This window comes from Mirounga angustirostris, unplaced genomic scaffold (assembly GCF_029215605.1).
Source record: "Mirounga angustirostris isolate CCGP_5_RB_7025 unplaced genomic scaffold, mMirAng1.0.hap1 SCAF_14, whole genome shotgun sequence".
NCBI classification, from domain to species: domain Eukaryota; kingdom Metazoa; phylum Chordata; class Mammalia; order Carnivora; family Phocidae; genus Mirounga; species Mirounga angustirostris.
This window is the reverse complement of record NW_026991722.1, coordinates 63,549,020-63,562,614: the sequence shown is the minus strand read 5'-3', so window position 1 is coordinate 63,562,614 and position 13,595 is coordinate 63,549,020. Positions and strand designations below refer to the sequence as shown.

The following is a 13,595-nucleotide window of genomic DNA, read 5'->3' as shown; positions in this document are numbered from 1 at the left end:
CAGCCTGATCATATTTGATCACATTCTGGTTTTTGTTGTTGTTGTTGTTTTTTGTTTGTTTTTGTTTGTTTTTATCTTTATCTTTTTCTTTTTTTTCTTTTTCTTTTTTGTCTCTTTCCCTTTCTTTTTCCACTGCTTCAGGTCTTTTCTGATTTCTTTAGAGTATATTTTCTGGGGACGTTGTTATTCTGCTAGCATTTTGTTCTCTCATTAATCTATTCTCCTCTGGACAAAATGACAAGACGGAAAAAATCACCTCAACAAAAAGAAAAAGAGGCAGTACCGACTGCCAGGGACCTACTCAATACGGACATTAGTACCATGTCGGATCTACAGTTCAGAATCATCACTGTAAAGATACTAGCTGGGCTTGAAAAAATATGGAAGTTATTAGAGAAACCCTTTCTGGAGAAGTAAAAGAACTAAAATCTAACCAAGTAGAAATCAAAAAGGCTATTAATGAGGAGCAATCAAATATGGGGGCGCTAACTGCTAGGATAAATGAGGCAGAAGATAGAATCAGTAATATAGAAGACCAAATGATGGAAAATAAAGAAGCTGAGAAAAAGAGATAACTACTGGATCACGAGGGCAGAATTCGAGAGATAAGCGATACCATAAGACGAAACAACATTAGAATAATTGGGATCCCAGAAGAAGAAAAAAGAGCGAGAGGGGCAGAAGGTATAATGGAGCAAATTATAGCAGAGAACTTCCCTAATTTGGGGAAGGAAACAGGCATCAAAATCCAGGAAGTACAGAGAACCCCTCTCAAAATCAATAAAAATAGGTCAACACCCCGACATCTAATAGTAAAACTTATGAGTCTCAGAGACAAAGAGAAAATCCTGAAAGCAGCTTGGGAGAAGAGATATGTAACCTACAATGGTAGAAACATTAGATTGGCAACAGACCTATCCACAGAGACCTGGCAGGCCAGAAAGGACTGGCAGGATCTATTCAGAGCACTAAATGAGAAAAATATGCAGCCAAGAATACTCTATCCAGCTAGGCTGTCATTGAAAATTGAAGGAGAGATAAAAAGCTTCCAGGACAAACAAAAACTAAAGGAATTTGCAAACACAAAACCAGCCCTACAAGAAATCATGAAAGGGGTCCTCTAAGCAAAGAGAGAGCCTAAAAGCAACATAGACCAGAAAGGAACACAGACAATATACGGTAACAGTCACCTTACAGGCAATACAGTGGCACTAAATTCCTATCTTTCAGTAGTTACCCTGAATGTAAATGGGCTAAATGCCCCAATCAAAAGACACAGGCTATCAGACTGGATTAAAAAACAAGACCCATCGATATGCTGTCTGCAAGAGACTCATTTTAGACCCAAAGACACCCCCAGATTGAAAGTGAGGGGGTGGAAAACCATTTACCATGCTAATGGACACCAAAAGAAAGATGGGGTGGCAATCCTTATATCAGACAAATTAGATTTTAAATCAAAGACTGTAATAAGAGATAAGGAAGGACACTATATCATACTTAAAGGATCTATCCAACAAGAAGATTTAACAATTGTAAATATCTATGCCCCGAACATGGGAGCAGCCAATTATATAAGGCAATAACAAAAGCAAAGAAACACATCGACAACAATACAATAATAGTGGGGGACTTTAACACCCCCCTCACTGAAATGGACAGATCGTCTAAGCAAAAGATCAACAAGGAAATAAAGACTTTAAATGACACACTGGACCAAATGGACTTCACAGACCTATTCAGAACATTGATCCCAAAGCAACGGAATACACATTCTTCTCTAGTGCCCATGGAACATTCTCCAGAATTGATCACATCCTAGGTCATAAATCAGGTCTCAACCAGTACCAAAAGATTGGGATCATTCCCTGCCTATTTTTAGACCACAGTGCTTTGAAACTCAATCACAAGAGAAAAGTCAGAAAGAACTCAAATACATGGAGGCTAAAGAGCATCCTACTGAAGAATGAATGGGTCAACCAGGAAATTAAAGAAGAATTTAAAAAATTCATGGAAACCAATGAAAATGAAAACACAACTATTCAAAATCTTTGGGATGCAGCAAAGGCAGTCCTAAGAGGAAAGTATATAGCAATACAAGCCTTTCTCAAGAAACAAGAAAGGTCTCAAGTACCCAACCTACCCCTACCCCTAAAGGAGCTGGAGAAAGAACAGCAAATAAAGCCTAAACGCAGCAGGAGAAGAGAAATAATAAAGATCAGAGCAGAAATCAATGAAGTAGAAACTAAAAGAACAGTAGAACAGATCAATGAAACTAGGAGCTGGTTCTTTGAAAGAATTAACAAGATTGATAAACCCCTGGCCAGACTTATCAAAAAGAAAAGAGAAATGACCCAAATCAACAAAATCATGAATGAAAGAGGAGAGATCCCAACCAACACCAAAGAAATACAAACAATTATAAGAACATATAATGAGCAACTCTGTGCCAGCAAATTCGATAACCTGGAAGAAATGGATGCATTCCTAGAGATGTGTCAACTACCAAAACTGAACCAGGAAGAAATAGAAAACCTGAACAGACCTATAACCATTAAGGAAATTGAAGCAGTCATCAAAAATCTCCCAACAAACAAAAGCCCAGGGCCAGATGGCTTCCCAGGGGAATTCTACCAAACATTTATTTTATTATTTTTTTTAAAGATTTTATTTATTTATTTGAGAGAGAATGAGAGAGAGAGAGCACAAGAGGGGGGAGGGTCAGAGGGAGAAGCAGACCCCCCGCTGAGCAGGGAGCCCGATGCGGGACTCGATCCAGGGACTCCAGGATCACGACCTGAGCCGAAGACAGTCGCTCAACCAACTGAGCCACCCAGGCGCCTGTCTACCAAACATTTAAAGAAGAATTAATACCTATTCTTCTGAAACTGTTCTAGAAAATAGAAATGGAAGGAAAACTTCCAAACTCCTTTTATGAGGCCAGCATTACCTTGATCCCAAAACCAGACAAAGACCCCATCAAAAAGGAGAATTACAGACCAATATCCCTGATGAACATGGATGTAAGAATTCTCACCAAAATACTAGCCAATAGGATCCAACAGTACATTAAAAGGATTATTCACCATGACCAAGTGGGATTTATCCCTGGGGTGCAAGGTTGGTTCAACATCCGCAAATCAATCAGTGTGATACAATACATTAACAAAAGAAAGAACAAGAATCATATGATCCTCTCAATAGATGCAGAAAAAGCTTTTGACAAAGTACAGCATCCTTTCTTGATCAAAACTCTTCGGAGTATAGGCATAGAGGGTACATACCTCAATATCATAAAAGCCATCTATGAAAAACCTACAGTGAATATCATTCTCAATGGGGAAAAACTGAGAGCTCTCCCCCTAAGGTCACGAACACGGCAGGAATGTCCACTATCACTACTGCTATTCAGCATAGTATTGGAAGTCCTAGCCACAGCACAGACAACAAAAAGAAATAAAAGGCATCCATATCAGCAAAGAAGAAGTCAAACTCTCACTCTTTGCAGATGATATGATACTTTATGTGGAAAACCCCAAAGACTCCACCCCAAAACTGCTAGAACTCATACAGGAATTCAGTAAAGTGGCAGGATATAAAATCAATGCACAGAAATCAGTGGCATTCCTATACACCAACAACAAGACAGAAGAAAGAGAAATGAAGGAGTCGATCCCATTTACAATTGCACCCAAAACCATAAGATACCTAGGAATAAATCTATCCAAAGAGACAAAGGATCTGTATGCAGAAAACTATAAAATACTCATGAAAGAAATTGAGGAAGACACGAAGAAATGGAAAAACGTTCCATGCTCATGGATTGGAAGAACAAATATTGTGAAGATGTTAATGCTACCTAGAGCAATCTACACATTCAATGCAATCCCCATCAAAATACCATCCACTTTTTTCAAAGAAATGGAACAAATAATCCTAAAATTTGTATGGAACCAGAAAAGACCCCGCATAGCTAGAGGAATGTTGAAAAAGAAAAGCAAAGCTGGCGGCATCACAATTCCGGACTTCCAGCTCTATTACAAAGCTGTCATCATCAAAACAGTATGGTACTGGCACAAAAACAGACACATAGATCAATGGAACAGAATAGAGAGCCCAGAAATGGACCCTCGACTCTATGGTCAACTCATCTTCGACAAAGCAGGAAAGAATGTCCAATGGAACAAAGTCTCTTCAACAAATGGTGTTGGGAAAATTGGATAGCCACATGCAGAAGAATGAAACTGGACCATTTCCTTACACCACACACAAAAATAGACTCCAAATGGTTGAAAGACCTCAGTGTGAGACAGGAGTCCATCAAAATCCTAAAGGAGAACACAGGCAGCAACCTCTTTGACCTCAGCCGAAGCAACTTCTTCCTAGAAACATCGCCAAAGGCAAGGGAAGCAAGGGCAAAAATGAACTATTGGGACTTCATCAAGATAAAAAGCTTTTGCACAGCAAAGGAAATAGTCAACAAAACCAAAAGACAACCGACAGAATGGGAGAAGATATTTGCAAATGACATATCAGATAAAGGGCTAGTATCCAAAATCTATAAAGAACTCATCAAACTCAATACCCAAAGAACAAAGAATCCAATCAAGAAATGGGCAGAAGACATGAACAGACATTTTCCCAAAGAAGACATCCAAATGGCCAACAGACCCATGAAAAAGTGCTCAATATCCCTCGGCATCAGGGAAATCCAAATCAAAACCTCAATGAGATACCACCTCACACCAGTCAGAATGGCTAAAATTAACAAGTCAGGAAACAACAGATGTTGGCGGGGATGCGGAGAAAGGTGAACCCTCCTATACTGTTGGTGGGAATGCAAGCTGGTGCAGCCACTCTGGAAAACAGTATGGAGGTTCCTCAAAAAGTTGAAAATAGAGCTACCATATGATCCAGCAATTGCACTACTGGGTATTTACCCCAAAGATACAAAAGTAGGGATCTGAAAGAGTACGTGCACCCCGATGTTTATAGCAGCAATGTCCACAATAGCCAAACTGTGGAAAGAGCCAAGATGTCCATCGACAGATGAATGGATAAAGAAGAGGTGGTATATATATACAATGGAATATTATGCAGCCATCAAAAGGAATGAGATCTTGCCATTTGCAACGACATGGATGGAACTGGAGGGTATTATGTTGAGTGAAATAAGTCAATCAGAGAAAGACATGTATCATATGACCTCACTGATATGAGGTATTTTTATTCGCAGGAAAAAAACTGAGGGTTGCTGGAGTGGGTGGTGGGATGGGAGGGATGGGGTGACTGGGTGATAGACACTGGGGAGGGTATGTGCTCTGGTAAGTGCTGTGAATTGTGCAAGACTGTTGAATCTCAGATCTGTACCTCTGAAACAAATAATGCAATATATGTTAAGAAAAAAAAGAAGAAGGTAGAGGGAGGGGAAGAATGAAGCGGGGGAAATTGGAGGGGTGGACGAACCATGAGAGATGATGGACTCTGAAAAACAAACTGAGGGTTCTAGAGGGGAGGGGGGTGGTGGGTATTGAGGAGGGCACATTCTGCATGGAGCACTGGGTGTTATGCACAAACAATGAGTCATGGAACACTACATCTAAAACTAATGATGTAATGTATGGGGATTAACATGTTAATAAAAATATATATATAAACGGGAAAAAAAAAAAAAAAAGGAAGTTGCAGCGTGACCTCCCAGCACTGCGGCCCGCCAGCCTCCCTGGGAAGCAGGTGGAGATGTCCAGGGTGTTGGCAGCAGAGGAGTTAGGACTGGAAAGTGGAGCTGAGCTGTGTGGGGCAGCTGCAACAGAGGCTTAGCCCACCCCGGGATGGGGGGAGGGGGGCAAGCTGGGTGGCCCTGCAGAGGCTGGGGCAGAACTTTCAACCTATCCTTAGCTACTGGCTGCCCTTGTAGGGTGGCTTTGTTTGGGCCAGGAGGTTCCTTTCATCTCACAGCAGTCCCCTGAGGGGCTCGGCGGAAAGTTCTTGGCTTTCTGTCCACCAGCATCTGGGGAGTGAGGGCTTCAGTCCTTAAGGGTTCTGAGCAGCACCTCCCACACACATCCTGGCAGCAGTCTCTGGCCACAGGGCACATGTGTGCTCACTAGTTCTTGCGCACTCTCCTGCTCCCTCATCCAGGCCTTCTCCGGCTCCGGGAATAGACTGGATGGGAAGAAGAAAGGTGTAGAACCCAGCCCCTCCCCAATCAAGCCTGGAGACATTAAAAGGTGGGTCTGCTCTGGCTCTGCTTCCACCCTGATGCTTTGTCATCCTCCAGGGAGGCTCTGTGCCAGATTCCTGGGGTGGGTCTACCTCACTCGAGCTCCAGAGACAAAGCCTGGACCAAGGAGCCTGGCGGTGTGGATGGATGGCCCCTGCCTGCTCTCCTCAGTGGGCTGGAGCACCACCAAAGCCCATGTTTCCTGGTGGGGGTTGAGAGGGGAGGATATTGGTGCCCTGCCTCATCCACCAAGCCCCTCCCGCTGCAGTCCAGCCTCCCTCGGTGCCCGCAGTTCAGCCTCCGCCTGCCTCCAAGTGGTACCTGATCAGCTTCCTCTCCTGTTTCAGATCTTTCTGGTTCCTGTTTAGTCATCTTTCCATTTTCCTGTTTTGTGACTTCTAATAATTGATCAAGTCCCATTATGTCAACTTTCCTCAAACAGGAGGCCGGAGCTGCCTTACTTAATGTGTTTTTGTCGTTTGGCTCAAGGACTATCAGAGCAGGTTCCTGCTCTGGTGGCCGTCATTGAGGTGGTGGGGATGAGATATGTCACCTGTCTACTGTGTGTGTTAGAGCAAAAGGAGAATGCTGGAAGTGTGGTGTTATTTTTGTTTTTTTAAGATTTTATTTATTTATTTGAGAGCGAGAACATGAGCAGGGGGAGAGGGAGAAGCAGGCTTCCCGCTGAACAGGGATCCTGACGTGGGGCTCGATCCCAGGACTCTGGAATCATGACCTGAGCTAAAGGCAGACGCCCAACCGACTGAGCCAGCCAGGTACCCCTGGAAGTGTGATTTTTACCCAGTCTTGAGAGTGTAAAGAGTTTAGTGAGAATGTAGCCCTTGCAGGGTCTGTGAGGCTAGAGGACAGAGATGGTGAGGGCCCCCCAAGCCTCCAGGTGGCCCCTCACTTCAGGCCGGGCACCAGGTCTACAGGCCTCTGCCCCAGTTGCCTTCTGATTACTTCAGGAAGGATGCTGGGGAACACCAGAGGGCTGGCCCAAGGCCAGAATGGGTACAGTGGTATACCCTAGAGTGAGTCGCCAGGATGACGCTTGTCTGCTCTGCTTGCTTTTCTCTTGATTGCCAGGAATGAACTTTAATGCTTTTCTCCTGCAACTAACATTTTTCTTCCTCTCTTTCCTTCCACAGAGGAATTCCCAATTATGAGTTTAAACTTGGTAAGATCACTTTCATCAGAAATTCACGTCCACTGGTCAAAAAGGTTGAAGAGGTGAGTTTATTTCACTGGTAAGGAGAAGTGTTTTTGTTAGTGACGACTTTCCATTCTGAATGAGGCCGTTTCTGTCCTATTTCCCCCCATGCCCGGGGCGCTCCTCTCCCTGGTACCCTGATTATCCTGCTGAGGCTGTGTGGGGTGTGTGCAGGCCATAGCTCTGGTGTCACCTGGTAGTGGTGATCAGCACCATACCAGCTCACAGAGCCCTGACCCAAGTGCCAGGCCCCATGTTGGTGCTTTATACTTAACTATTTAATGCCCAGCCAGTCCCTTGCGGTGGCTGTTGTGATTGTCTGCATTTTACAGATTTGAGCATGAAGATGTGTGGAGGCGAGGGCACCCAGGGTGCAGGGGTAAGCTCCTGACCAATACATGGCTGCCTTTGTGCCACCACCCTCTAGAAGTGGTCTCCACTGAGACCTGAGGGGGAAGGGCCTCCCCTGGCCCAGGAGTTCCCCTGTAACAGGAAGGGAAGGCTGCAGGTGGGGGCAGGTGTTGGCAAAGGGTAGGTTCCCACCTTGTGGGCACTTCTTCCAAGTGTTGGAAACCAGCTCAGAAAACCCAGCACACCCTACTGCAGATCACCCACCCCACCTGGCAGCCATGGCCATTGTGCTGTGTATTTCTAGAACACCAACACTTTAGACCCACCGCTCTCCTGGTTCCTTTTCTCAAAGGCTCAGTCTCTTGGGGATCTAGAGTAGGCTAGAAGGCAGATGTTCTGTGAGCACATTCAGGATAGACTGCTAGCTAGGACCAGTTACTGGCTAGCTCCTGGCTGCAGGGCCATCATCAGCCTCTTGACCACTGAACTCTTCCCCTCTACCTGTGCGGTGGTTGGGGAACTTCCAGGCTCAGAGGAACAAGTGTGGTTCCCAATGAGACCTCAGCCTCTGATTCCTCCTTGAGTGCCTTTCCAGGCCTTTGCCAGCTACAGGCTGGGGCTTGCTGCCTTGGGCCTAGAGGCCTCAGCAGGGGCTTCCTCCAGGCTGACTTGTGACCTGAGTACTGGAGAGGGAGCGCGAGGCTGGCAGGCATAGCTGGAGCTGTTTAATCCATAAGTATTCAAGAAGAAATGCATGGCTAATGATGGGACTGAGGGTACATGCTTAGCTCCACCCCATCCTGAACCCCCACAAAGCTGTGGCACAAGGTAATAAGGTAATAAAGACATTGACGAGAAGAGGAGGCAACTGCTACAAAACTTTGAAAGCCCCAGAACAGAAGGACAAGTGGTAACAGACCGCATAGGCCGTGGGAAGCTGCATCCTGAGCTGCTTGTGGTTTAGATAGAGCTCTGAAAGGCACCTCTGGAAATGGGGGGCTAAAGATGGAATGTGTGTCACAAAGAACTTAGAACCACAGCACCGCCCCCGCCCCCTCCCCGGCCCCGTTGGGGCTGTGCCTGCCTGACCCCAAAAAAAGCTGGTGGCTCGTCTTCTGGAAGAGGCATCATGGCAGGTCCCTAGACTGGGGCCATCAGCAGAGTGGATAGCAGGACTGAACTAAAAGAATGAGTGACAGTTTGCATCCTGAATGTTGTCACCCTTGGTGTCCTTCCCTTGGCTCCCACACTGGCTGCCAGGGTTGCTCACTGCAGTTGGAGGAGCTTTCTCTGGACAGTCTGGCGAGCCCTGAGGAATGTCCTAGACAGCTCACCCCAGTGTGGAGACTGGAGTCAGAAAGTTTCTACTTTCTGAAGAGTTCTGAAAAGAGATTAGAGAAACCAAAGGGTCAGGAACCATCAGGGAAATAATTTCCCCAAATGGAAAGGCATGAGTTTGCAGCCAAGAGGGCCCCCTGAGCATCCAGCACCATGAATGAAAACAGCCCCCTATCAAGGCAAAGATCCTAAAGCTTCCAGAAGGAGGAAAGAGGTTATGCCCAGATTAAGAATGGCATCATCTTAGCGCAAGACACAGGAAGCTAGGAGATAATGGAGCAGCGTCTCTAAAATTCTGAGAGGAAACTCTCACAAAAAAATCTGTACTCAGCTCTTATGGGCTGAATTGTGTTCCCCCAAATCCTTTGTTGAAGCTTTAACCCCCAGCACCTCAGGATGTGACTGTGTTTGGAGGTAAGGCCTTTACAGAGGTGATTAAGTTAAAATGAGGCCAGTAGGGTGGCCCCTAATCCAGTCTGACTCTTCCTATAAGAAGAGGAAAATTGGATGTACAGAGGAAAGACCATGCGAGCACATCACAAGAAGGCAACCATCTGCAAGCCAAGGAGCGAGGCCTCAGAAGAAACCAACCCTGTCAGCACCCTGATCTTGGGCTTCCATTCCCCAGAACTATGAGAAACTAAATGTCTGTAGTTTCAGCCGCCCAGTCTGTGGTATTTTGTTATGGCAGCCCTAGCATGCTAACGATAGTCAACGTATCAGGGAAATGTGAGAGTAGAAAAAGCGATTTTCAGACATGTAGGATCTCACAAAAGGATATTCCTCAAGCACCCTTTCTCAGGAAGCGTTTGGAGGATGTACCCTACTAAAATGAAGGCATAAAGTAGAAATAAGAAAGCCCTAGATCCAGGAAACAGGGAGCCCTGAAACTATTCGCAGCACCAAGAGGATGGCCAGTCTAAGCAGGGCAGCTTAAAGGGCCTACAATATACACCTTCAAGTAGACAAAACCAGCAGGATGCCTGCTGTGATTGAAAGTGTGCAGAAGAGAGAAGCCAGATACAGGGACAGCAGGACAAAGCGAAGGCCCTGCAGGAAAGGAAGACTGAATGGCTCAGCTATGACCCAAATGTACATGGTCGCCACCACATAAGCCCTGTACAGGCCCCCCGCCAGCAATACACTCCTGCGTGGGGTGGGGAGGGGCAGGTGCCGGTGCAGGGCTATGTATCAGGGAGTGTGAAATCCTCTTCCGTAGAGAGTGCCTCCAACTGACTAGCAATACAAGCTCGTTAAAGATACCTGCTGTTTTCAGTTGAGAAAAAACAGGCCCTCTTTCTGTTGGTGGGAAAATAGCTTGATAGAATGTTTCTGAGGGCTGGTTAGTGACCATAACATTAAAAGCCTTAAAAATATGTGCAATTCTAAAAAAAAAACACCAAAAATAAAAACAACTGTGCAATCCTTTTATGGTAGAATAACACTTCTAAGAAAAAGATCAGAGTTGTGTGCAAACACATTAAGCTGCTCACCACAGCAGCTTAAAATATCACAAACCTGGAAGTAACGTCCAATGGTGGAAGATTGCCTCTCCCAATGATGGAATTCTCTGTAGCCTTTAAAGTGTACTAGAAAAGAAATTCATCGACTTGAGACTCAGGAAGTATGAGAAAAATTTACATAAGCATATATAGTAAAGTGGCTGGAAATATTTTTGGGTGGTGGAGTTATAGATGATTTTTCTTTTAGAGGTGTATTTTATATTTTTTACATTTTGAAAACGTGATACTTCTGCAAAAGGATGTACATTCAATCTGAGAATAAAGGCTGTGGTAGAGGCATAGTTGTGATTCTCTGGTTTTGTTTCTCAATTCAATAGATTATGATTTCTATTTCAAAGCCATTTCTTATTATGAATAATGGGGAAGTAAGGTAAATTGGTGGCTGGCACATGAGTCAACAGAATCAAGCATTTATTCTAAGCCTCCAAGGAGTTTCTGAAAATAGTATTTTATCTTCATACTCAGGATGAAGCTGGAGGCAGATTCGTCGCTTTCTCTGGAGAAGGACAGTCGTTGCGTAAAAAGGGAAGAAAGCCATAAGTTGGGACTGTTGGCTGATTGGAAAATAAAATAATCAATTGCAACATAATGGCTTTTAGTTACTGGCTCTGATGGAGATGAGACTGTTGCAGTGGATGCTCTGTCACTTTAGGTTTTGTTTAGAGTTACCTAAGAATTACTGCGTGTGACCTGTAAGTGGAACATTCAGACTTGGTGGATGATTTTGGGAAGGAGAAACCTTACTCTGAGATCCTGCAGGCAGCCTCCTCCTTGCCCTTTCTTGCTTTCAGCCCTTGAGGGGTGCTCCCAATGCCTTAGCCAAAGCAGAGTTCCCTAATTCCTGATAAAAATCAATGGAAGGGATTGAATTGCTCTAACTTGAGGTGTTGTTTCTCTTTTTTTCACTTATCCTTTGTTTTTCCAGGTCGACGATAGCTTAGAGCGTTACCTTTGGCCTAGAAAAAAGTGGCTTAAATAGAGACATGCTCTATAAATAGTGGTTATCCCATTACTCTGGCTGCAATTTAAGTGTATGAGGAAGGGTGTTTTTATTTTACATATTGATATTTTTTTTTTCCAAAAGAACCATTCTTCAGAAGGTGGATTCCTGATCTGAATACACTTCATCTTGTAATTTGATTTCATATGGAAATAACTTGCTCGTTTATGAATCGGTTCTACAGTGAAACAACTTCATGATGAAGCACAAATATGAATATTAGAATAAATAAGTGCTAAAGATAATTTCTCCTTCCCTACCCCCCACTCCCAGTTAATGTATTAAATTATCCAAGGTTCTGCTGGCCTACCTTTTTTATTAGCATTAATTTGGTCTCAGATCACTTTCTATAATGTGAGATCTTTTGACATGTTAATCTAATTTAATCTCTTTTGTTCCTTGAAAAGAATTTTACATCAAGAATTTCAAATAAAAACAGGCAATGATTAAACCTGGATTGCCTCTAAATGTTTGATTAGGTATCAACATGGGTTGGTGGTTGGGCCACCAGCCAGGAGTTGGAGGAAGACTTGCTTGCAGGTGTCCCTTGTTCCATCCTGCCATTAGAAAAGAGCTCCTCTGGGGGGCTTCTGGAGAATGTATGGAGAAATGAGGCTCTCTGACCCCTGCACTGGGGATGGTCAGCCTGAGCAGGGTCTCCTCTTGTAGGAGGACTCCTGCTTGAAGGTAGAGGGGTCCATCTCTGGATAGAGCTCCTTCAACACACAAGAGAGGATGTTCCCTTCAGGATGGTGGCCCAGGGTCCACCCACATGTCATCAGATCAAGATCATAGGTGATTGTCATGAAGATGAGGGCTGGGCTATGGCCCAAACAGTCACCACTGATGATGGACAAGGTTTCAAGAGGCATGAAGCACTGCTGTGACCCGTGATCCTCCACTTAAGGCACATCTGTTTCACTAGCCAAGGCAGAAGTCCTCCTTGGTGGGTGGGCAGCCTCCATTTGCAGGATCACATTGGCTAATGTGTCATTTGATGCATAATGAATTTTACAGGAAGGCACTGACTGGCCTTGGGTTTTTGTCTTCCCTAAGCAACACCTACTGTGTAAGCAATGAAATCACTCATGGTCCTTTGCTTGAGCCACACTTCCCTGCCTGGGCCAGCTTCTGGTAACAAGCGGGGAGGGGTAACCCAGAGCAAAAATCCTGGTCATTACTGCTGCACCCTGGCCTGCAGCCTTCTCTGTCTTCAAGCTTGGTCTGTGAGCCAGCTTAGCAGGAGCCCTGGTAAAATTGCATCTTTCTGGCCCACCTTGAGGGAGTCTGACCTAGTCTCGTTACTGGGGTGGGCCCAGCAACCGCGTTGTAAGGGACTCCCCCATGGAGGATTAAGTTTGCGTAAGTTGGAGAACCTCTGCATAGGTATTGCAGGGCTACTCTGCAGATTACCAGGCACTTTGCTTTTTATTGCCTCTTGTGCACCTCTCCTGTTTATAAACGTTCCGTGTCTTCCCACGCCTCAGAGTAAAGCCTTCACTCCTAATCAGACATGCAAGGCGCCCCACACTTGCAAGGTTCTCTCCTCTACCCCGTGACACACACAGCCTCCACGCCTTTGACCAGCCCACCGCTGTGCTCAGAAAACCCTTCGCTCGCCTCCACTACCAGCCTGCGTTCCCTCGGGAAATCATCCGGCGCCCTAGACCGCCAACTACCTACTGGTCACGCCCAGCCACCCTCACCGAGTCCGCTGCAGCCGCAGACTTGGCAGCTTTGCCACAGGGCGTTGATGCTCAGTATGTGCTTATGAAAGCGAACCCTATCTTTTGAGATTTCATTAAACTGCTGAAAACCGGCCTGGACCCCGTGGTTTCAGAAATAGCTAACTTCAGGTGGCTGTGCAGCCCGGGACGCCCGCCGGGCACCAGGCGAAGGGCCGCTGTCATCCATTTGGCCTGGCAGGCTGCACGCCCGGCGTTCTAC

At 45.2% G+C, this 13,595-nt stretch overlaps 1 protein-coding gene across 2 annotated transcripts in view; it reads left to right on the top strand.

Moving 5' to 3' along the window:
• Positions 1-11,227, top strand: part of UFD1 (ubiquitin recognition factor in ER associated degradation 1) — a 32,723-nt gene extending 21,496 nt beyond the window's left edge. For both annotated transcript variants that reach the window (XM_045887120.3, XM_045887121.3), the window contains exons 10-12: positions 6,142-6,230; positions 7,375-7,456; positions 11,114-11,227. In XM_045887120.3, coding sequence (XP_045743076.1) covers positions 6,142-6,230; positions 7,375-7,456; positions 11,114-11,188 — 246 coding nt within the window. In that variant the 3' untranslated portion in view covers positions 11,189-11,227. The remainder of the gene's footprint in view (positions 1-6,141; positions 6,231-7,374; positions 7,457-11,113) is intronic.
• Positions 11,228-13,595: the final 2,368 nt, after the last annotated feature.